Source organism: Rhopalosiphum maidis, chromosome 3, assembly GCF_003676215.2.
Source record: "Rhopalosiphum maidis isolate BTI-1 chromosome 3, ASM367621v3, whole genome shotgun sequence".
Lineage (NCBI taxonomy): Eukaryota > Metazoa > Arthropoda > Insecta > Hemiptera > Aphididae > Rhopalosiphum > Rhopalosiphum maidis.
Genome location: NC_040879.1, coordinates 30,733,897 through 30,760,283, shown reverse-complemented (window position 1 = coordinate 30,760,283; position 26,387 = coordinate 30,733,897). Strand labels below are relative to the sequence as shown.

Here is a 26,387-nt window from a genome sequence, read left to right as displayed (position 1 = left end):
AATAAAAGAGTGCGTGTTCATCTAGAAAAATATTAGTAAAATATAATATTCTTATTATAGTATAATAATAACACACGCTCTTGGATTTTTGATCGCACAAATTGAGTTCGCGGATAAATGACGATGTATCGTATATATAATGTATATATTCTGGTATCTATACAGTCTACTGTAAACTTTGAACCCCGGGATCGGTTAATCCAAAGTACAGTTGTTTTTAGAAAACGTGATGTTTGTCTCGGCCAACTGTCAAAGAATGTTAAACATTCAGAGGTTAAGTGAAACTCACTGAGTAGGCTATACACTTCATCCCTATTATATACGTATACGCGTAGACGTGAAGGACGTTTTATTATCAAAGCTGCTGCAGGGAAGCGCTAGCATGAAAGTGAAATATTAAAATGGCACGCGCGGGTGCGATGCGTAGTGGCGGGTATAAAATAAAAATAATAACCATGTATAATATATTATACGCGTAAATGTAGGTACGAGCGGCGATACCTGAACTCAAACCCTCTGTTTCGGGATATAAATAAATTATAATAATAAAATGCGAATAATTCATATGATACGCCTACATTATATGTTACTCTGTAGGACCGTTGTCTATTGCGTATTTTAGTTTTATTACATCACTATACGGCAAAGCAAAATGTGCAGTATTGAGCAGTATCCCGAAAAATGTATCTAAATGAACAAGGAAATTTGTGTGTAATTATTTCCAACTAAAATCCAATATAATTATAATACCAAATACAATACTATGTGGGTACCTAGATAAACAAAATTAAGTTATTTCCTTAACACGTCTTGTTTTTATTAATATATTATTACTACTTATTTCATAAGATGAAAGTCGTACAATTGTTTATATATCTTCGAATTAAAACTACACCATTTCTGAAAACAAAATTTATTAATATAATATATTTTTTTTGTCTACAGTACTATTTTTAAACAATATATATTAAAATACTTTTTTTAGTATGATTTATACTTGATCCAAATTTGTATTAATTATTTTTATGTTTTATAAATTAAAAATTAATCAAAATCATAGATAATACGCTTTAAATACTTAAATGATTTTTTTTTCGTATGGCGCTAGTCCAGGAGTAGACTCGAAGGTCTAGTTCGGAAGTTTATTTGGCAGAATTTCTAGTTGGGCACCCGTAGGTTTCTGTCATGCTCGGACATAAATGATAAATTTAATTAAACACAAAACAAAATTTTATTAAAGTTTAGGATATAGTTATAATTACACAAATTAAAATGTATTTAAAAATTGTTTTAGTTATATAATTTATTATTGATGACTAAACTTTGATGAACCATAATTTCAAAAAAAAAAATATTTACAGAATCCGTCAAAAAAAATAGTTGTTAATATTACAACATTTTCAATCATTAAAAAAAACTTAATTCCAATCGTATATTAAAACCTATGTTGTATAAATAGAAGGCCAAGTGTTAAATATCTACTTATTTGGACATATAAATAGGTACATAAAATTATGTGAACTATAAGTTCTCGAAAACTTAAATTTTATTGTCAACGATAACAATCATATTTGATTTTGAGTAAACTTAAAGTATTTTAAACAGATATATATATATGTATTTGTTTTTGTAAATATTTTGCTATTCATTCTAGGCATCGCACCTGAGAGAACTGTAATGTTTTCTTGGATGAAAGGTAAATAAACATAGAAAAATATTTTGCAATACATCAAAAACAGTTTATAATAAAATCGACTGATTTTCACAAAATAATTACCTTAAATTAACAAATAAGTCATTCTTAGACAAAATAAGATAATTTTCGAAAAATGACAATTATTTTTGTACCAATTGCTACTGATATTTTTTTTAAACAGGGGTGGGTGATTCAGCAGATTCTCTTATTGTAAATAAATGTAATATATACTACTCATAGGTAGTCAATTCTAATTATGTATAACTAATATCATTTTATGTCAGACACTCTCCCCCCACTATTTTTGTGTCTTTAGCAGTGTATGGGTATTTGGTATATTTTTCTTTAACTCTAGAATATTTTCAGTTTATTACTGTACCGACTTATTATAATATCAATAAGATTTCAATAAATGTATAATTTACGATGTGCACTTATTTTTCATTAAAATGTATTGATGTAAAAACATGTTACAATATTAATAAAGTAACTATAATATATTGCCCTCATACTTACCAATAAACATATGGGCCTATTTCTTTGACATCCAGTTTTTCGTCTTCACCCGCCAAAAATCTATCAGCGTTAGTCACGTTAAATATATACACGTTGACGTAAACTTTAACCGGAGGTTTTTGCCACAGCTGAAATGCATACGATCCTTCGACAAATTTCAATTTCTGAAAATTAAAAACATAATAAAATCGTTATTTTATATCTCGTTAGCCACCGTCTACAAGTTAGTTGTTGATATAATATTATTGATATTATTAATTTGGGTTATAATATTTGACTTATGGCTTACATGATTTAATACCTATACATTAATTAGAATATAAGTATATACTGAAAGATTTAATTTTCGAGTGACTCGGACTATTTTCATGGTCATTTATTTAATATACATACATAAGTACTTAACATAATATTTTCAAATTATTACTTTTAAACTATTCAAGACATTTTGTGACAATAATATTAAATAGTTTTTCTTTTAAAGTTAGAAACCTTTGTCATTGTAAATCTTTGAGGTTGTTTTTATTAAAACTTTTATGTATACATAGATTGAAATTTGAAAAAGTTTCTGGTTTCTTAGTAATTAGATTTAGAAAATGTAATGGAGTACTATGATAATTTAAAAATTATATTTATTTATGTTAATCTATATTCTATAATACTTAATATTATAAAACGTAAGAGTTTTCGTATGCATATTTGTATTAGCGCAATCTTAGAAACTACAGAACTGATTTAGTTTAAAGTTAAATCAATAGATTTTATAGATTTGTTGAAACTCGGATGATGTTTTAGCCTTTTTTTTAACCCTATTAAGTTGTTTTAGGGTAGCTTGCACAGCCTGAATTTATTTTGGCTCACAAAACTTCAATAATGTTTTGTTTATTTATAACTATATAGTTGCGATTGTTGATTAGAATAAAAGTACAATTCATAAATAAGTTAGTATTAACTAGCATAAAAACGAATAATTTTAAATTTAATTAATTAATATTTAAATTATTGTTTGTTATTCAAATGTGTAAATAATAAAATAAAAGGTAACAGATAAAGGATAACAATGAAAAGTAATTATACTAATTACGTTATATTATGTTTGTAGCTTATAAACGCAAAAAACTACTCTACCGATTTTGATGAAAGTATTAGAGATTGTGCTCAGAGATATCAGGAAAATGTAGAGAGTAGTTTGAACCATGTTCAAAATCATACCAATGCTATATCCAATCCACCGCGGGCGGATTAACCATATCTATCGAATTAGTTCACAAAACGAGGTAAACTGATACCGATTTGTCTGTAAATTGAGGTAGCTACACTAAAATCAAGATACGCCAATGTGATGCCGTATGATTTATGTTTGATCATTTTTTTTCAGGGCGAAGTCGGGTTATACAGCTAGTTTATTACAGTTTGACAATTTTTTTAAACGTTCTAAGTATAAAAAACCTTGAATAAATATAACATATTTTATTTTATAGTTTATGTAAAGCCATTATAGTATGTATTATTAAATATTTTTCTCAGTTCTTTAAGTATAAAGTGTAATCACATCATTAAATATAAAAAAAACTAAGTATTTTAAGTTACACATATCCTTGGAGAATACTTAAAATATTCAAATATTCCAAAAATCAGTATTTAAATTAATACATTTTAAATGGATAAATGAGTGTGAGAATACTATTGTTGAATCAACCTGTATACGCACATATGTAGAAAGATGTACGCATATTAAATAGTATTTTAAAACCACATTTTACGATTCTATGATCTAAACATTAAATTAATATAATTTGTAAACCATTAAAAATACTAGGTATTTAATACTTCATATTACATTTATGATTTCATAAAAATATTATGTTTGACAATTTTAAATTAAAATAATTATAGCTTATCAGTAGAAACAAATCATTATTATTCTAAAAAAATAACAAAAACAAATGTATGTTATATTTTTCTCGATGATTAAATTCAAATTTTAATATTAAACATGTTATATCAATGGCTAAGAGGCCAAAAGTTGTATGTCACAAACTCTAAATTTTACAGGAGAACATTTTTTAGATCTTAAATTATTCCACATTAAATTATTTATATTGTAAATTTTTGTTTTTCGATGTTGCAACTGATTTATTTATGAAATATTCTGTAGATTACATAAATTATTACTTTTTAGTCATAAATAATTTTTTTTAAGTACAAATAATGTTTCTTTTAAACTTAAATGAGACTTGTTATAAATGGTAATTATAATATATTTTTACCGTGGACATACAATGTTTTAATGGACATATTAAAAACTGTTAATTTAATACAATCTCTTATTAATTAATAATATAAATAGTTAAAATGTACTTAAAACTAATTTTTTGATATACTAAATTAAATATATATATATTATTGTCGTAAAAAGGTAGAAAAATGAAAAAAATATAAAAAAAAATGTATTCGTTGTGAAAAATAAAAAGTACTTAGTTTTCATTAAATTTTTAGACAAATAAAGCCAGTTATTTAATGTTATTTTATGCTAACTAAATACATCACATTTTAAATTTAAGAAATTTAAATATAGTTTTATACATAATATACATAATCATAGTTATAATTTCTATTGAGTATAATTTATTGAAAAATTCTAAAAAAAAAAAAATATTTTATTTATCAATTCTGTGATAGTGTAATAATATAACTTATACAAATTAAAAAATTTAAAAAGTATACTTCACTATTAGTTATCAAAAATGTATGTTAAAAAAAAAAAACAAACAAAATAAGGTACTTAATCTAAGATATCAAACCAAAGTTGAATTAATGTTTAAAATGTATAATATATAATATTATATAAATAAAACAATTAATAATAATATCTATTATAATAATAGTATTATTATTTATTATATTGTATTTTAAATAATTGTATTGTGACTATAAAGTATTAATCAATTAAAATAAAATAAAAGAAACTCATAAAACTAGAGACACAACAACAACAAAATATTACACGAGCATCACACGTTAAATGATAATAATATTAAAATTGTATCGAATTAATTTTTATCGAATAATAATGTTATCACAACGTATCGATGTATCATCAGTGTTTAAAACGACATAAATAGTTCTTCTAAAAAATAATACGTCCGGACATATTCATTTTTTATAAATACATTAACAAATTTAATATTATCTAAAACATTACACGTTCAAAATTGAATGAATTGTTTTTGACAAAAGTAACAAGTCCGGACTTGTTAGATCGGGGTGAAATATTTATTGTATGTCTCATTAATTTAGGACTTGTTATACGTGTGCAGTAAAACAACCTAACTTGCGCTAAAATCACAAAAATTAAAGTATAAATAAAACATGTTTTAATTACAGTATTGACTTATAGTGTTTTACCAAATCAATAAGACGACCCAATAGAATTATAAAACGATTTTGAAAGAAATTGGACATACAACTTTTGGCCTCTTAGCCATCGATATGGAGTAGATATCTTAAGAAAAAAATGTATAAAAAAAATTTCAAACATTTTTTCTAAACTTCACCAAATATACCACATGAATGTCCTCAAATAAAAACTATTCCCTTCCAGATAATTTCTAATTCTATATAATTGTGTCATCCTTTAAAGTGAAATATTTTTTTATCGATACGAAATATTAAAACTTGATTAGCGTAGTGTATATCTTAAAAAAAAAATTAATCCGTAAACTTTGTCGATAAAATATTTTCTATCGTCCACCCATAACATCATTATTGTTAACCAAGCTCATAATAATATATTATCTTTATTATATATACATTCATTAATCATCATATTATTATTCAAATCGATACACGTATACCTATGTATAATGCATTATAGTATTATATAAATATAAATTATAATTATTATTCAAATATAACGTCCGCGTGTTTGATATTATATTGACTAACCACTATAAGGTAATCATCTAACGTGTATTTATTTTATAATAGCTATTTAGGATCTCAAACGTATAACGTATCAATTATTATTAATATCTCGTTCATCTATTACAGTTGTCCGACACAAGTCTACAACTGTATATAAAATTATAATATATCATCGGTAAGAAATCGAAACCTTGTGATGACGACAGATCGACTGTTGATGTTGTGGTACACAGCGGTGGGTAATGTGATTATTATTCACGTAATAAATCATTTTTATATTGTACAATATATCAAATAATAATAATAATAATGTTTAATACACTTATATTTATTGCGAATTAATCAAATACGGCACTTAATTTCTAAATGCAATAATTTTATTGGGTACCTACATATCGCAAAAATCAAGTCTATACAATTATGCAACAAACGTATAAATATATGTGATAAAATATTGTGCAATTACGAATTAAATATTTTTAAATATCTGATAAGTATAAAATAGTGAATACATATAATGGTAATTATTGTATGGTAAAAACGATTTATTAATTGATTGTTTAATGGTGAACGTCCGAGTGAAAGATATAAACGGACCTTAAGTATCACTAAAACTTCAAAATCAAGGCGATTGGGAACTATTGGTGGTGTAATTAATGATAAATAACAATATTTCAAGAACAATATTACTAATAAATCTAGAAAAAAATTATCGTTCACAAGTCTGCTATCTCCAATTAGCATAAAGAGTAAAAACACATTTTATCATAAAGCGTACCTAATGTATATATATAAATATATACTAAGAATAAGGTAGTTATATATCTACTTATAATATTTTACATTGTATAATATCATATAATATATATATATACAGTATGAATAATTGTTCCTTGAGCTAAATATAATAGATATACGATAATGCGGAATTGTCTTTTAACCCTGTTTTTAATGTTTATATATCCTGCAGCTCAATTAAAAAAGGTCGTAGTGTATATATATACATAATAGTCAATTGATTGCTTAATTAAGTATATTTTAAAAATAATACGTGGGTAGGGAGGAACGTATTTTCGCGAATTCAGGTTTCATGCATTATAATAATAGGTACATATAACATGATATTTAATGCTCGTTTTGTGTGTATAATTTATTTCATACCTGGCTACTATAACAGCTTGCAAAATGGGGCAAAATCTATCACCAAACCAATAAATAATAACAAATTTAAACGTTATATAATATTATAATACATATAGACTTAAAAAAAAATTAAGTCAACAATATATCATATTATAATATGATTTGTTCATTAGAAATATATAGTGGGTGATTCAAAATCTATATGTCATTATATTGTGTATATTAAAATTAATAGATTCCCATTTAAACTTCTAAAGTTAACCCCTCAAAACCCTTCCAAAATATTAAAAAAAAATTATAAAATGTACAAATCATTTTAGATGTTTCTAAATCAAAAAACTTTCGTATCATAAATAGTTCTCTATTTTGAATATTGGTGTGTTAAAATGGCTGTAAGATACATTTTGAATCATTTTGTTTATATATATATATATATATATGAGGTTAATATAATATACTCGTATAATAAAAATTATAATAATATTCTATATTCTGCTATAATTGATTAGGTTTCATTCGTTGGATTCCGTGTCCCAATTTATGTTTTTCAAATAAAATGAATCTAGTTAATGATTAAATGATTTATAAGAATATAAAGTCTTATTAATAAAACGTTATTACAATAAGAGTGTTAGTAGTTTTTATTTGTTTATGGTTTTTAACGCAAAAATTAGAAGCAACTTTAATATATATTTTTTTTTAAATACATCATTATTTTTGAATGTATTACATAAATAATACAGTATTTAGGTATGATGCAAATTAATATGCGAACAAATATATTTAAAATATACCGTATTGTTTTATGAATAAACTAAAAATGGAAGTACTCACCGCTGATTTGATGATTTCTACCGGGTCGAAGAAGAACAAAGCGTATGAAATGATCAGAAGACCAAAGCCGCAAAGACCGTACCTAGCGTTTCCTGGTAAAAAAAAAAAAAAAACAATAATAATGTTAATTATTTATAAATAATATTTAACGATAAACATAATAATTATCATTATTCACAGTATTCGAAGTGTGCGTCTATGTGTGTAATCATAGGTGTACTATAAAGTATAAACATATGCTACTCGTAATAACTATGTAGCAATGTATATATTAATATACATGTAGGTAAAAATTTATAATCTGTGACATCTAGGTACGAAATTTTTTAATTAAAAGAGGAGGTTGAAAAAAATCAAAACTATTCATAGAAATAACGCAAATAAGTACCTAAAACATATTTTTTTGTTTTCTGTATACAAAAAAAATGAATTAAAAAAAATTATCTCAATAAACAATAAAATTAGTAAATCTTATTTGTATTAGAAGCTGAAGTTGAGAAGCTTATTTAGTCCAATATTATTTAAATCTTATTATAATTAGATATTTTTAAATTTTAACCAATTAAATTGAAATTTGAGTTGCGTACCTTTATTTTTATAAAAATAAAGAGGCTAAATAAAACACATTTTACCTATATTATATGCGCGGTAGAAGATAGAAACCTTTTTTTTTTTATATCTCAATATCTCAAATTATAATAATTACTATCACTTTAATACTTTAAAATTAAAAAAAAAAAAATATTTAAAATGTTTACCTGAAATTATTTATAGAGTAAAATTATCGCATAAAAAATAAGTATTCTAGGAAAAATCGACACTGTAATTTTAAGGTAATAAAATTTTAGTTTTTGTCTAATATTCTAATATATAATATTATAATGGTTATAGTTATGTTTATTATCAGCTAAACTATAATCTTAAACAAAGTAATAATACATCACTTCTTTGAATTTAAATTGGTAATAGAATATGATACTTTAAAATAATAAACTGTAGCTGCAACTCCTACAAGTTACTTTAAGCAAAGCCAAATGCTAGTGGAAAGTGTAAACTGTAAAGGATTTTAATTTTATACATAATGGATATTTTATAATAATTATGCTATTATTTTTTGTTATATTATAAATTATTGTTATTTAGTAAATTTCCAATTACAAAATCACATAAAAAAGGGATTAATTGTAGCTATCCTTTGTAAACTCTAATACGTACGATTCAAACAACGGAAAGTTATTGATTTTTCTCTAAACATATGAATCATTTTCAGAATAATAATAAAAGCAATTTTTAATTACATTGTGCATATAGACCGTTAAGGGTAGAACGAAGGATCAGAATTGTTATAGGACGCCGTTACGTGATAAATGCAAAATATGTATATATATTATATATGATGACATCGAAAACTACAAATTGGTTTCTCTACGTAATCTTACACGATTTCTCGTGTTCACTACCCAATTATATCATTTACAATCGTTACCAGAAAATTAACATCGTGTGACCTCGATCAAGCGACTAAATTATGTATATTATATTATCGTAACCTTTCGTTCCTAATTTTAACTATTCGTTTCCAATGAATACAATAATCGGCGTAATTGATACGCGACGAAGAAGAAATTAACGGTACTATATTTTCTTTGTTTTACATTGTTAACTATAATAGGAACTACGTCACATAGACACACACACGGATAGGTACATTGTATTACACACGTGCTTCTTATAATCAATCGAACGAAATAATAATGTATCAAGAGTTCTTGGTATTAAAAATCGTTTATGAAATCCAGATGCATGGTTTACTCACTTCGTACACAAGAAAATTTACAAGTTATGTAGGTATATCCTAAATGAGATAGAGGTTTATCGTATGAAATTGTTATTGTATTGTAAAAATGTATTGTTAAATTTAATTCAGTTCATTTGACATAATTTTTATGATACATATAATAATATAACATATTGTATAAATATTATCATTTTATACAAATTAGAATCACACTTATTAATTATTTATTTTAATATATTATACAATGTGTTTATTTTATTTTATATTGTATAGGTACAAACCGATTGCTTCTTTGATTTGATCTTTGATGTGAGACTTATTATAGTAAAATATTTATTTTTTTTTTTATTAATGTATCTTGTCAAAAATTTGGTAGATGGTAAATTTGTTAAAACATTAATAAAAATGAATGAATTCTTTTAGAATTAATTCTAAACATGTTTAATAATAATAATAATAATAAAATCGTATCGATTATTATAAATTTAATAAATATATTTTGTTGATAGTTGTTTTTGTAAGAAGGTCGCAGGAGGGCCAAATTAAATTCCAAGGGAGCGTTTCCGTAACATACTATACCTGGATTCAAGATTGAACATAATCTGACATAATTTCATGTTATGCGTATATCTAATTATTAAGTATACTTAAATTTTAAATGTTAACAAATGATACATCAATAAAGCGAATTCTAGTTGATATCACTAGCTAACACTGCAAAAGTCTCTAAAAATGTTACAGCTAATAAGTTATAATTATAGTTGAATACTAACAGTCACACTGTTTTATTTATTGTCTACTTATTTAAAGAAATTTAAAAAATAAATTAGTATAATTTATAGTGTAGACTAACTACACACATAAGGAATATATTATACATACTAGTTCATCAGCATTAGGTATCATCCATAAATTACCGTTTTATATTTGCATCGTATTAAGTTTATTGAAATACTTAAGTACCGATATAGTTATAAGGCCTATACTAAACACTTCATTATAAAATATCTAGATTTTTAAACTTTTTAAGGAGTGTCTTGAAGTGATACAAACATCGTCTTTTTTAAATGACTTAAAAATTACCATAACCTATATTAAACTATTGTCATGTTTTATTACTATTTGTAAACATTTCCTAGTAATAAACACTCGACTTATAATTATTAAACATATTTACAGCTATTACAATATGTTGTATATAAAACCTGTTATTGTGGACTATGATTAAAAAAAAAAAATTAATTAAATATAAATTAAACGTAACATCTCAAAATCTGATTATTTTAATTACGGTTTAGTTACATAAAAATCATCTGTTTAACGATTTACGGTAATAGTTAAACAGTGAAAAGTGAAATTATAATTTAAAAATGTGATTTCTTATTGAATAAAATAATCTTTCGAATCAATGAACAATAAAATACAGACGCTAAGACGCGTTACTAAAGTTTAAAATATATCAACGTATACATTGTTTACTAAACAACTAAAATATTGTTAACAAATATAAGTCGTTATTTACTACACATAGAGGCATATGGGGCTATATTTAATAGTTATCGCAATAAAGAGAAATCCTGTAAATATGTTTTATGTTTATAGATAACTAAATATTGCTTATCATTATTATATTACTTCCCTTATGTAAAACGATTAGATCCTGTGAAAACGAAACAGACTTTCCAATCTGGAACCCCTAGCATTCAAGTGTCTTAAAGAAAACGATTTATTATAGTATAATAATAATTAAAAAAAAAAGATCAAAATTTCAACATATACCTACTAGTATAACAAGTAGTGTATTATACAAATCAATTAAGCTGAAGTGGAAGCTAAAAATAAAAATAATAAATATTAGGGTTACTTCAAATATTTTTTTTTTATGAACCAATATCGGAACTGGAATAGATTATTTTTTAAGAACTGAACCGAAGCGGAACTGATAAATCATCAAGGTTTCAGTCGCTGAATTGAAATAAATATATATCTAATTAAATTATGATATAAAGATAATTATACTTGTTAAATCACAATATAGTATATGCGTGTGAGTATTTACGCAGTGTAATAACCAATAAAATATACTAAACCGCGGAATGATATGATTAAAACACATTCAATTTTGTTTGGAACAAAAATTAGAATGACCAGAATACTAAGCATGGTTCGTTTAATATTTACTCACGCATTTACATATTATAATTTATAATATATATATATATATATATATATAAAGGTACACGATATAATACTATGTATATTATATTTATAACGATATTGACATAATACGATTAATACGATAAATATTTTGTTTATACTGTGGACGAGATTTAAAGATGAAATATCAAAATGCATGTATGTTTGCATTTATACATGTAATATAATACATGCCTATACAATAATGTATATGATTAATTAACATTTCAGTAGGTAACTAGTTACGTAAATTATGCGCCATCACATAGGCACACCGGATCAATATTTTATTTTTATTTTTTTTATATTAAATTCGCAATTCAATACATGTAAGTGGCACGTCAGTAGAAGAGAAACGGAATCGGGTAAGATTGTGGTAAAAATTATAGGTGATTAGTAAAGCACATCATGCGGTGAATTTGATTTTACGAGGTGCCTAAAGGGATAGCGAAAGAGGTAGTAGAGCGGACATAAAATAAAAAAATATCTACAATGTTGATAACCATTTTATCACATAGGTAAAGAGTTAACGAATATTGTGTTTATATATGCTAAAAACCATACGAGATATAAAAGAAATAGCTGGAAAATGTCATTAACTAACTAGCTAGTAATGTTTGTTTTAATATTACAATAATAGTTTTTATTTTAAATATATTTAATTATAAATTATCATACGTAACTAAATTAAATATATATATGAATAAAAATTAATACATGTTTCTTATATTTTTATTACGCAGCGTTAGTTAGGTACATAGTATATAATAAGTATACATTCAATTGCACCGAACTAGAGTAAAAAAAAAAAAGAATGAACTTCGTGTTAAATACATTTTGGTAGGTAATCAATTTCGTAAAATGTATGGTTTCATAATATAGGTGGGATGGTGTGTAATTTCATTTATGATTTCGATATAGTATTAACAAAGTCGACAAAAAAGTATGATGTTCTCCCCTCCTTGGGAGAAAGTATTTTTCAAAATTCGATACAGATATGAGATAAGTCTAAAATCTAGTTTTTATATTTTTATAGAAGATATAGGAAATTTAAATATGTAAAAGTATTATTTTGTATTTATTTGTATAATAAATTATAGATATTACTTCTTTCAGTTAGGTACTAAAATAATAATCAACATAAGTAATTTTTATTTTTTGTTATAATGATTTTTTTTTTTTTATACGCAACAGGACTATTTTTCTTTACAATATTTCAATTGTACATGAAGAAGTATTTTGATAGTTAGAATATTAAGTTGTACACACTATCATTCTATTATCACGAAGTTTGCTTGTCGCATTGTGTTATATAGTCTTCATCAGCGGTTCCCAACCCATAAGGAACCGTGGACCATATAATTTTAACATATTTACTGAATCACTAACGTATATTATATTTAAAATGCAATCATTATAAATATGTATAATATGCATTATTATATTATATATATATTATACACACACATATATAGGTGTGCTTTTAGTCATTAGTGGACCTCAAAGATTATTTTACAAAATTGGTGGTCCGCACAACTAAAAATATTGTGATAGCTGTTCTACATGATTAAATAACTTACTACTACCTATAAATACAATATTATTATTAAAATTATTATAATACTTGTATTATATGCAAGTACTCGTATATTATACTTATACAATAAGATCTTAAAAACGTAATAAATGCTCTTATTTTATGAGATAATACAATTTATAAAATGCATGTATATAGATGACGAGGTTAGTACAGTAAAATACTTCTGTATAATTCTTCAACTTACGCTTCATATTTATAAAATATTATAAAAAATCAATCACATTTCAATTTTTTAATATTTTATCTTTGATAAAAATAAATACTTTTAATGTATTTGTATACTAACTGCGTATAACAAAATAATATATTTTTAGAATACATTTTCATTCATTCATCACTCATTATTAAAAAATACATATTCATTTTCGAACATTTTGATTCTAAAATGTGATCATTGTTGTTATTATCCTATCTCTTGGAAACGTTATAGAGTATTTATTTCAAACTATAAATTTAACATTATAAATACAATAATTAGGCGGAGTTCGGTTTTAGAACTCAGGATGCCAATCACTCTTACTGTAAGCTACAGCTTACTCAAATTACACCTATAATTATGCCACCCACAAATATTTTGAGCAAATTATTAATACTGGGTCATAATATATGGTTAAGTGTATACAATAATATGCACGTAATATATGTATGTAATTTTAGGCTTCTGTGAAATAAAAAAATGCACTGCCTCAAGTACCATAAACTATATCGATAGTTTTTTCTTTATTCCGATTTCTCTTTCGATATTAATATTATGGATTACTACGTGTTATACTGTTGTTATTAAATGTCCAAGTACAATTCCATAAAGGATACTAAGTTATTAAAAAAAAAAAAATTACCGATTAATAAAATAATAACGGAACTCACTGTACCAGCTATGTATATAATTTACAAGAATTATAGATACTGTAATTGATATTAATGATTTTATAATAATTATTTGACATTGCACTTGATTTCTCAAATCATATTACATAGATACAAAATATAAAACAAATTATATAACTTACGGCACCGCCTATATACAATGTATTACTTAAGTCTTTGTCATCGTCATCGTCGTCGTCCAAAGAGGACAGTAGTTATAATTTATAAATAGGTACGCATGTGTTAATACGCAGTGTATCACCTACATACGAATATACCTACATATTATTATTATTATATATTATATAATAAGCAATAACACGCAGCACGTGAGATATTAGTGTGTCGACCACGATGGAGCGGTGTGCGGTTATACCTACACGGTATTTTGCTACCAGACGACACGCGTAACGCGGCGGATTAAGTCCAATGTCAATAACGTTTTCGTCACAGCTCATAATAGCTATGTACAAAAAATATATGCGTATTATATTGACACAGACTGTTCATATAAATATATACCAGTGATAGCCTCAATGCTAATAATATTATATCATCATTTATCACTATAATAGTTATCGAAAAATGTTATATAAATGGAAAAAAAAAAATATATTTTGTAAATTTCTTTGCAAATCGAACAAAAATTCAAAGACGATACCTTTCTTTTATAAGTGTATAATAGGTAGGTACAAACGGGTTTTGCATATGCGTATACGCCCCTTACGTTTTTGAGTTTTTATTGCTCAATAATCTTGGAAAAAAATCTTAACTCTATAAATCATTTTGGTTAGGTTAAAATCAAAAATTAAGACATTATTTAACACACTATTCTTTTAAAACTTTTCTGATAATTTAGAATTAATATATTTTTTATTATTTAATTAAATATTAAGTACAATATTAACTAAAATTATGCACTTAATTTGTAAAAAAACATATTACGTTTCTTCATTTTAAAAATAATCGAAATCACCAGGACCAGATCTATTATATTTTTTATCCGGAGCAAAGTATAAAATTAGCGTCCTCTCCTATTATGCCACTATTATTTAGTTAATTGGCACCCCCCCCCCTTCTCTGACCAGATCATCCAAGATAAGTTTCTCGGTTCGACCCCTAAATCCGGCCCTAAAAATCACCGCCTCTATCATTCGAACTATCACTCGTATCCTCAATGTTTTTATATGATATTTCCATACATATTTCTTTATTTAACTCATTAGGATAAAATCATATTATATCATATTAAAAAATTAGAAATTATACTAAATTTTGAAAATAATTGTGTTATCTATCAACAATTAAAAATTTTGTTCTTTTTTGAAAAAAAATGATAAATCATTCTGTAGGTATAAGCAGTTGAATAATACGAGTATACGGTGAACGAAAGTCAATCATTTATGCACTTAATACATTTAATAAATTTCCTTTTTTTAAGAGGCAAATAGATTATTTCTATATTATATTCATATATTATTATCGTTTCTAAATGTCTTATTCATTGTGTAAAAGTTGTGCTAATATCATAATCTTGTCGTGCTTTCAGGTAATAGTGATTTAGAAGAGGAATGGCGATTGTTGCGTTGACCTCATCGCTTGGAAATTGGTTTATTCCTTTCAATATATGAAAAAAATTTAAAAAATAATATTTTATGCCATTTATTAACAGTAAATATGATAAAAGTTTTAAAATATAATAATCATAAAACGTAAGTACGCTTAGACACTATATACACTGCATCAGTTTTAATTAATAGTATGAAAATACTTTTTTTTCGCATAATATTTACATCTTTTTGACGTTTTGTCAATAATGGTACCGCCTGCAGATCTAATTTAATCGAAATAAACATGTTCGTAAAATATAATTCGTAGACCTAAAAAATATAATGATCGATTTTTTTTCCATCCGATAAACCGAACATTCAAAACAAAAGGTAACGGATGGAGTTGATGTCATATTATTAAATTAAAATTGTATATATTATATTATATTATTATGGTTTCGTATTCGTATAATATAATATTTTGTTTGCGTATGGCGCAACGTGTATATATTGCAACGAATGCATTTTTAAAAGTGTAAGAATTATCCGCACAGCATTAGGTGGATCGGGTTTTCTAAAGATAATTAACGACCGGAGGTGAAACATCAACAAATAGCGGCGTGATAAACGATTATGGTCAGAAAATTCAACGAGGCGTGGACGGAGTCGAATCAATACTTTAGTCGTATTTTTTGTCGCTACCAGTTAACGTTGTTCTATATACTTATGTATTAAAATTATTATTATTATTATTTTGATATTTATTCCTAAAACGCATACACCAAACCACAACTCTACGTACTATGTATTACTATTTACAATTAATCAGGGTGGTGCGCAATATTTTTACCGTTAACAATTTTGTTCTCAGTTATGTTTTCAAAAATCGTAATATAGAATTACTACGGCTTATGATAATTACTTATAAGTTATTCATAATATAGTATGCAATTTATGTTTTTTACAATTTTTTTATTATAATAGGTATATCGGTACAGGAAGTCAACATAGAATATTATATCATCCCTTGTATTAGTAACAATATAAATTTCATTCTAAAAAACGGTTCAGCGCAAGAACTGGTTTACCTACGGAGATTGATCAAGATATTTTGCTTCAAAATGGATGCATGAAATAGATCTTTTTAACGACTATTTTATTTTTAGACATTTATGAAAGATTGTGTATCTAAACAAATATAACAATGTGTAGAGCTGCTATTGTGCGCGAGCATCTTTTCAATATGTTTTCACAACTCACTTTTTTTTTTTTTTAAGCATGTTTTTAGACATTATAATATTACACTCTAAAACTCGTTTTTGACACAACTATAATGTTTTACAAATTTATTATTATATATACATAAATAGTTTACATTTTCACTTTTCGATAACACAAAATACAAACACGATTTCAATACGTTCACGATCATGACAGTCCAAATGCTATAGTGATAATAATAATAATAATAATATGAAGTAATAAATGGTGCAGCAGTGGTATTGTTTTGACTGCGGTCCAATCGGATTCAGCCAAGTATGGACAGGCGCCACATTTTCTTGGGCAACACGCTCGACCAGACGGGTTCGGCAATAGTAGCACCGGCTGAGCCCGTGCGAGAGTACGTGAAAGAAATCCGTTACACGCGTATTATAAACGAGCATGCGGCAGACAACTTATATAATAAATGACATACGTGTATACAGGGGGATTTACCGAGCATTCTCTTCCCTATATATTCATTCTTTGATTATACATTACTTGAAATTATGTTTATTAGAATCTTAATTAAAGTATAATAATTAATGACCACGCTTTTTAAAATGCTTATACTTATTTATATGTTATGACATTTAAGGAATTGAATATATGAAGTAATGTTATACTCTATATTATACTTAAATATTATTAAAAATCAGATTTTAAATAAAAGTATATTTAACGATAAAATAGTGGTTATCTTATATTTTCAATCACTCGGCATCCTTATAGGGGTTAATTTTTTTAATGGAAGACTCTCATTAAGTATATTCAGACACATATCAAGGTTTATAAAAACATTCTTTTCAATAATTTAAGTTATTATAAAACAATATTTAAGAAAACATACATATAATTTACTATTTTATAACGTTATTATTTTTAATATATTTTTTTTCTTTTATTGAATGTCAATATAAATTATTTATCACATATATAGGTATTTCAAAACAAAATATTTTTCAATAATTTAACAAAAATTGATCAAAAAAAGTTCTTTATTAGCTATAAAAATATTAAAAATCTATACTTTCAATTGTCAATCAAAAAAGTAAAAACTTAAGAAATGTAATGATAATATCAAAATGTTATTTTGTATAATGATATACAATTATGTAAAAAAAATATTTTCAAAAATGTATACTTTTTGAGATTGAGAGTAGTTACTGTTAAAATAGAATCACCTATAGCCTACATTCTACTTTTTGTATTGGAAAATCAAGATTTATTAAATCAGAATTAACGGGAATTTAAGGTTTAATCCTAATCAAAAACAGTGGATTTTTTATACACACTAAAGTATAATATGATGTATATTATTATTATTTTTTTTTTTGATGGGATTTTATTTTGCCCAAAATTTTTGCACAAAATATTTTAAAATGTTAAAAATACCTCAATACATTTAATAACTGAGATCTGACTCTTATTATAAATTTAAAAAGAAAATAGAAAATCATTCAAAAATATAGATTTAATATTATATTATTTTGCGTAGATCCGGATGAAACCATCTAATTTAAAAACAAACAGTACATGAAATAAGTTAGTATTGAATTTTTAGAATAAGATACTAAAAATACTAAGATATAACAGGAGCGTAATTAAGAAAGTGATGAGGGGGATAGATCCCCAGAGTTTTATTTTACTAACATTTTTTTATTGCAAGTAATAAAGTTTAGTTTTCTATTAAAAAAAATAACACCCCCCCCTAAGGAAAATTTAAAATTACGCCACTGACCTATATATTATTGTTATTAATTATGAAATGAGTTGCACGATACATTCATATTATATTTATTATATTTATACATCAAAAATTAGTATGTGAATACGTATATTAAAATATAGTATCATTTGAACATAATAATATTATTAAACGCAATGAGATATTCATATTCATTTTCGGAGTATTAAAAACGCTAAAGAAGTTTCACGTGATATTAGATTTAGAATAATATATTCAGTCGATTCATTATTTTCTTAGAATTTCTCGATAATTGTTTTAATGATTAGAACTACTGCAAACTAAACTAAGAACTATAACTCAATAGCCGGTTTCATATTTCTTCAACAGAATATCGATGGTTTTTGTAGTAAATCTGGCTGCATTAACAGTCACCATTTGGATATGATACATTATTCATAGAACTACATCATACACGTTACGTTACAGATGCATTAATCGCTATCGAACATATTATAGTATATATAGTTAACCCACCTCAGTAGCCCACCAAGTTTATGTCTATCAATATTGTTCGATATAGAATGATATTTTACTTTCATTATAATATAATATTATCTCATTTCGAAACTACTGCTTATCCGTTCACAGCGTGTTTGGCCGTTGTCAAAGTTTTCAACGTGTACCGTAAATTATTATTATTATATTAGTTGGATTTTATCCAAGAAAACTAAAATACTCGTTTATTTATACTATAAATGTTTTGAATATTATTACTATTACTTATACGCACTTAATTAGTAGGTAATTCACGTATAAAAAAACAACACACTTTTACTTAAACCCAAAAAAACTGACCCGAGCTGACCCACGTATTACTATCATTGCAATAAACACACATTAGCTTCGAGCGTCTAAATCTCCGAAATCGAAATTCTCAATATTGATTAGCTACTTGCTTACTTATGAAAACTATACAGACTACCAAAGAAACAATATTTTTAATGTTTGCGCGTACGGCCATAATATAATAATCATTTATACCTAACTTGTGGATTGAACACATTTAAATAATAATATAAAACAAAATATTTTATTATAATATAGTCCAAAATAAATATTGAAATGAAAAGCGGGTGTTGTCCCCGATATGTAGTATACATTTCGTATAAAATAATTTACATAATGGCAAAAAGTTTCAAGTCCTTTTGAATCAAAGATTAATATTTTTAAAATCAAAATAATTACCTATAATCGTTATTTTTTATTTATATATCCAATTTTGTCGAAGTTTGAACTTCAAATTTTCATAAAATCGAGACTTTTAAACATTTTTAATTACTGTAAGAACAATTTGTGAAGTTAACATTTTCAAGCTATATAATTTAGAAACGAAAATTGTATGAAACACAAATCGAAAAAACTAAACAAAGTAAAACATGTTAATTGTCTATAAATATCAAAAATGAACCAAAATGTTTTGAGAATGTAATCATATCAAGAAAGTACTAATATAAATATTTTTGAAATTGTGTCATGACGTATCTTTTGTTGATCAAACAAAAATCTATTTTTTCGAAAACGGATGCTTATATTTCAGGTTTTATTGTTTTTTTTTTTTTTTTGTTTCAGTTTTTCTCGATTATTTTAAAAAGAATAGGTATTGTGAATTTTTTACTTTAACTACCCAATGGTTCCAGCAAATCAAATTTATCTAATTCATTACCAAAAACCATATTTAAATATATTTATTTACTGTAAATACACACGTACATACAAATAAAAACAACATCACTGAAAAATCAATACATTAATCGCTTCACTAATAATCTAAAATAGAAAATGTTATCCTTAAATAAATAGTATAATAGTTATAACTTATTTCATTGCTATTAATATTGATAACCACTACTTTTAAAAATAAATATTGTTGTTATTTATTTATTTGTTATCTTTTTAACGTGTTTTATATTATTTTAACTACTGCAGCTAACCTGTGTAATTAGAATACAGTACGCTGTATGAGTCTATTATAATGTCTAAATTAACAATTCAACGTATGACGAAAAATTCTGTATTTCGACAAAAAAATATTAGAAAAATAATTAAACGATAAAATTACAACAAACATAACATTTTTACCAGAATAAATTACAAAATAATTTTATTTTAAACGTATTACATTATTATTATATTCGTTCTACGTTCGTACATTTTTTATATTTCACACGTGAAATATGAAAACAAGTAAATCAAATGAGAAATTTATGTATAATACAGTAAGTGTAGATATATGAAAAAAGGAGGACGATTTTTGAACAGAAATTGAGCAACGAAAACTTACGAAACGAATTTACACATCAATTGCTCATCGATTGACACACATTCTCACACACACTTTTGAATACTAACTCATTTGCGGTTTAAATTTTTTCTTTTCAAATTACTACCTACTAATCAAACGGCTATTGATTGAATTTCGTGGAATTAAATTTCTGCATAGTTAATATTACGTTACTAAAGGCAAGTAAAAAGAGTGCCTTGTGGAATTTTACATAATGAATTAATATAGTATTGAGTATAAATATTAAATAAACGTATTATGCACGGAACATGTATCTTAATGTCAAATAATTTTTTAATTTTATATTATTTGTTCTTCGCCAAATGGTGTCGAATTCAGAACGTATCGTTTCCATGACGTCCGCAGGATTGTTATACTATTATAAACTTCTCTCGCGCACCAAACGCACTCTCGGTGCTTACTGATTACTGTTAACCGCGGCATAAATTATAATACGACGAATGACGACGATGACAACGATAATAATAGTTAATAATATTCTCTCGAGCAGTCTCGTACAGTAGTATATAATAGTGATGATGGAGGTCGGTGCAGTAGGTTGATAAATGCATTATTTACATAATAATATATTCTAGTATGTACGTTGTATCCCTTACTTACCAAATATAAGTTGTTGCATTTCATTTGCGCGCGCAAACGTTAGACAGCGCGAATCCGATTTTTAGACGGACCGCGGTCGACGCGGTCGTTACTATTTTTTCTGTGCACCGTGTTTAACAGGCAAAGTGCCTTTACACGACACTGTGTTGTATACGCGTTTTCCTCGCGTCGGACACACGACCGCCGTCGGCGGCGATGGATGGACCTGCCTATTACGCGAACGAGCACCGTCGTTGTATGTTATTATAATTATTATTATTATTATTATTATTATTATTATACACCGCGGCACCGGTAGTCGTCACTGGCCGCTATCCGGTAATGATATTGTATTTTGCCGGGAAATATATTCGTGTTGAACGACTTGTAGACGGGTCGATGGGGAATAGAAATCCGGCGAAAAATTCGAATGATCCGACGGAGAAAAAAGGCGGCGGCGTACGGAAACGAAAATCGCGTCGAACTGATTATTGTCGTAATGCTATAATACAGTGTACTGTGCTATTACGGTAGTGTTGCAATGTCGTGATATTATTATAACAACACCTATCGCGTTGTACGGTTATCGCGGACTGACAGAGATACAGCGGCGCGGCACGTGTTGCGGAGAGTCGTCGGAGGTTTGACGGCGATCGCCTGCTGTTTCCTGCTGTAGTAGTGTTGTGGATATACTCGCGACGTACGTGAAATTCGGACGCGACGACACGCGGCTGTTATATTATGGCAGTACAATAATAACAAAATGTAGATCGGAACGAACGGAGAACGCCGGAGTGTCGGAGGAGTTTTCATTGAACCTTTAGCCGACCGACTGATTACTGAATCCGGTGTTGACGACGAAATTTCGAACTGCGGTCACACTACGTCGCGGTGGCAATGCATGCCAATGCATTTTGACCTTCGTGAAATGTCCGGGAGAGAGGGACCGCTGCTGCAGATATCATTAAGAATATGCTCACTCGTATCGGTACACTATTGGTTCTTTTGATTCCCGTGTACGCCGCGCTCGCATCCACTGCACAATAATGTCGTCGTCGTTATATTATTGTTATTATTATTGCTTGCAATATTACTAATTATAAATACGATTGTATTATGTTTATCTCGTACGCCGCCGAATCGATAACGATATTGTACGATCGGTCGTCTGCCGTCGTCGATGGTCCGATCAAACGGCCGCGACTGCAGAACGCACGCGCAGGTGTGCCTACCTACATAATACGTTTTTCAGTGGGGCGCGCGCGCGATAAAAAATAAAAATAATAATAATTTATGGCATATATGCCTAATAATAATAATATTGTCCGCGTCCGCTGCGTGTCGTATTTATCCATGTGCTTGTTGTATAATATTATTGCGCTGGACGCCGTGACTGAGATAGCAATTTATTTCGTTTTGCCGTGTGTAGGTACGACAGGTAGGTATATAATATCATTATCTAATGTGCCGCCGCCGACGAGACCATACGAATATGATAACGTTGACATTTTTGATAACAATAATGCGCCGGGGATAGGCCCATCGACACGCCGCCGCCGCCGCAGTGGTAGTGGTCGCGCCGAAACGCCCAAAACGCGTGCTACTATGCATACCTATACTGACATACTTGTTTGAGATAATGTGCGTAATCCAAATTATTTGGTGTTCAAATACACGTTTGAAAACACTGCAACGATGTCTAGATTTTTTGAACGGAATTTTTTTTGTTTCAAGGAGAGATTATTCCGTTGTTGTTTATACGAATTTTTTCTAAAAGTTACCGAGTGGGTACCTAGGTACACCATCTATCGTAGTAGTAAACTTGGCATATTGTTGTGTATTTATGATCGGTCACTAACTAAGGATTTGAATAGTCGACGACCGTAGTATTTGCGTACACTGACGATTTGGTATAATTATTATTTGATCATAATATAATATGCATTTACGGCACCGCGGAATCGATTGATAGATCTGTGGAGCCGTCCGACTCGAGATAGTGAGTAATAATATATAATAATATATAATAAACGCGAGTGATGGGCGTGTACAGTGGGAAACGGAGGTAGGTAATATTATGTTATTACTTAAATTATTATTACACGTGTATACACATCATATTTAACTACGATGTACTACTAGATCGGTGAACATTAGTCGTGTGTGTTAGTAAGTATGTTTGTATGCGTGTTATGCAGAGATACATTGATTTAAGCCGACGTAAACTTATAAATCAGACTTATAACGTATAGGTAAGTCAGTAGTAAACAACAATTAAAGTAACTTTAGACATAAAAAAAAAAAACATACCTACTTAGATCTTAAAATAGTTGATTGCTCGTACTTCCTAATTTATTGATGTTTGAATTCCAGTCCAGAACACTGATATAGTAATATTGTGCTATATCAACAAATTTCGAATAATAACTAACCGTTTTATTAAATAACAAAATAATTGTATAGTTTAGGACGGTATTTATCATGCATCTACAGACTACAGCGTGATTATAAAATAAAAATACAGTGGCCATAGCGATGTCTATTTACACACGGTTTAAAGCTAACGTATATTAACTATATATTTTCAAATTAATTGGGAAAAATTAAGTCATTACAATAATAGTCGCTTAAATTTTAGTTATTTTATTAAGCTTATAAAAAAAAAAAAAAAAACCATAACATTAATCTATTAAATAGTTAATGACCACCACCTTTGGCTATAATATTATTTATATATCGTCTATATATTATTTTGGTATAAAGAAACGTGTTGTGTTAGCGTTAGTACTGCACACGGTAATAATATAATATTGTAACCTGCGTTACAACATAATATATGATATAAAAATATCAGTATGGCCGATTTTTTTTTTATCGAAAAATGAAATGCAAATCCCGACGACTCGTCACGTTACAAAACGCGTCAGTAGGTATCGCAATTAATAATAATAATCACGTATCCACGTGGAATAGCCAATAGGTATTTATAATTTATATATATATAGATTATAGGTAACCCGTGATTATATAGGTATTTGGTACATCTGCGCCGCGGCTCCGATGACGACTGACGATGTACATGGCCGCACATAATGAACAGCAATATTATACATTATGTCATAATTCACTCACAATTTAATCGATAAAATATTATAATATGGTCAACGAAGACGTTGGGACTCGCGTGCAATGTAAGCGATGACTGATGACCGATCGACATAAACATTATTTTAGTATTATAGTGTACCTACGTATGTAGTTTCAATGTTTCGTAAAAATATTTTATTTTGACGAAAAATCATATTTAAATTTGAAACTAAATTGAGTATTTGTATCATATCATTCTTATTCGAGTCTATATTATTTATCCTATCGTAAAAATATATTAAATATATAAATTACTGCAGTGTTTTCGTGTTTATTCAACTTGATCATACCATTATACCATATTATACCAAACAAATAATTGGTAAAATGGTATTTGTGTAGCACAAATAATGCTATGTGTTATACTAATTTAATTATTATACTATAGTCTTTAGAAGTCTGTATCTTATTGTTTTTATTATAATTACAAAAATACAAAAAAGAGATGACACATCAAATTACTTACTGAAAATGAATATTTAATGGAGCTTGTTAAATCAAATGTATTTTTTTTACTTAAAAGACAATTATTATTGGCGTATATAATTTATATATAATAATTAAATTTCAGTAAATATATAAAAGCTATATAGTGAAATGGTGTGTAGGAAGACTCTCGACAGAGTAGCCTTGACATGGAACTTGAATTAATATATACCGAACAATTTTATTACTATATTTACAGAAAAATAACATACTGATATTGCGTGATTTCGAGTTTTATGACGGATTTCTAATTTATAAAAATATTGCTACGTATTTATTCTGTAATTGTAAAACACATTATCATGCTAACTACAAATCAAAAATAATCATATTTTATTACGCTCGTAACTATAATTAAAATCTTATACTGAAAAAAAAACTTTTAAGAAAAATATTTTATTTGTGGCTGAAATTTTAAATTTACAATTTTACTCTGTTTACAAAAATATAAATTAATTTATTTTAAACTTTTATGCCTTTACTATATTAGTATTACTGTATTACTTATTAGTTATTTATTTTTGGTGTAATTTGAAAACCACGCCTAATAATAACATATAATATATCATGTATGTCATATGTGTACTTACCATTATATTAAAAAAATATATTCATATTTTATAGGTCATATAATATCGAGACACCTATACTCAATGTAATAATTTTCAAGTAAGTCAAGAAAAGATTTCTTATTTTTTTTATTAGTTCACGATAATATGTCCTAATAATGTAATTA

General features: G+C 26.6%; 1 protein-coding gene across 2 annotated transcripts in view; it reads right to left on the bottom strand.

Moving 5' to 3' along the window:
• The window catches only part of LOC113558434 (scavenger receptor class B member 1-like), a 93,554-nt gene that overhangs the window by 25,174 nt on the left and 41,993 nt on the right, over positions 1-26,387 (bottom strand). The window contains exons 1-3 of one of the 2 annotated variants that reach the window (XM_026963891.1): positions 22,040-22,837; positions 8,117-8,208; positions 2,213-2,376 (exon numbers count right to left, since the gene is read on the bottom strand). In XM_026963891.1, coding sequence (XP_026819692.1) covers positions 2,213-2,376; positions 8,117-8,208; positions 22,040-22,058 — 275 coding nt within the window. In that variant the 5' untranslated portion in view covers positions 22,059-22,837. Of the gene's footprint in view, positions 1-2,212; positions 2,377-8,116; positions 8,209-22,039; positions 22,838-26,387 lie in introns of those variants that run through there. The other variant, XM_026963890.1, reaches the window with a different exon arrangement.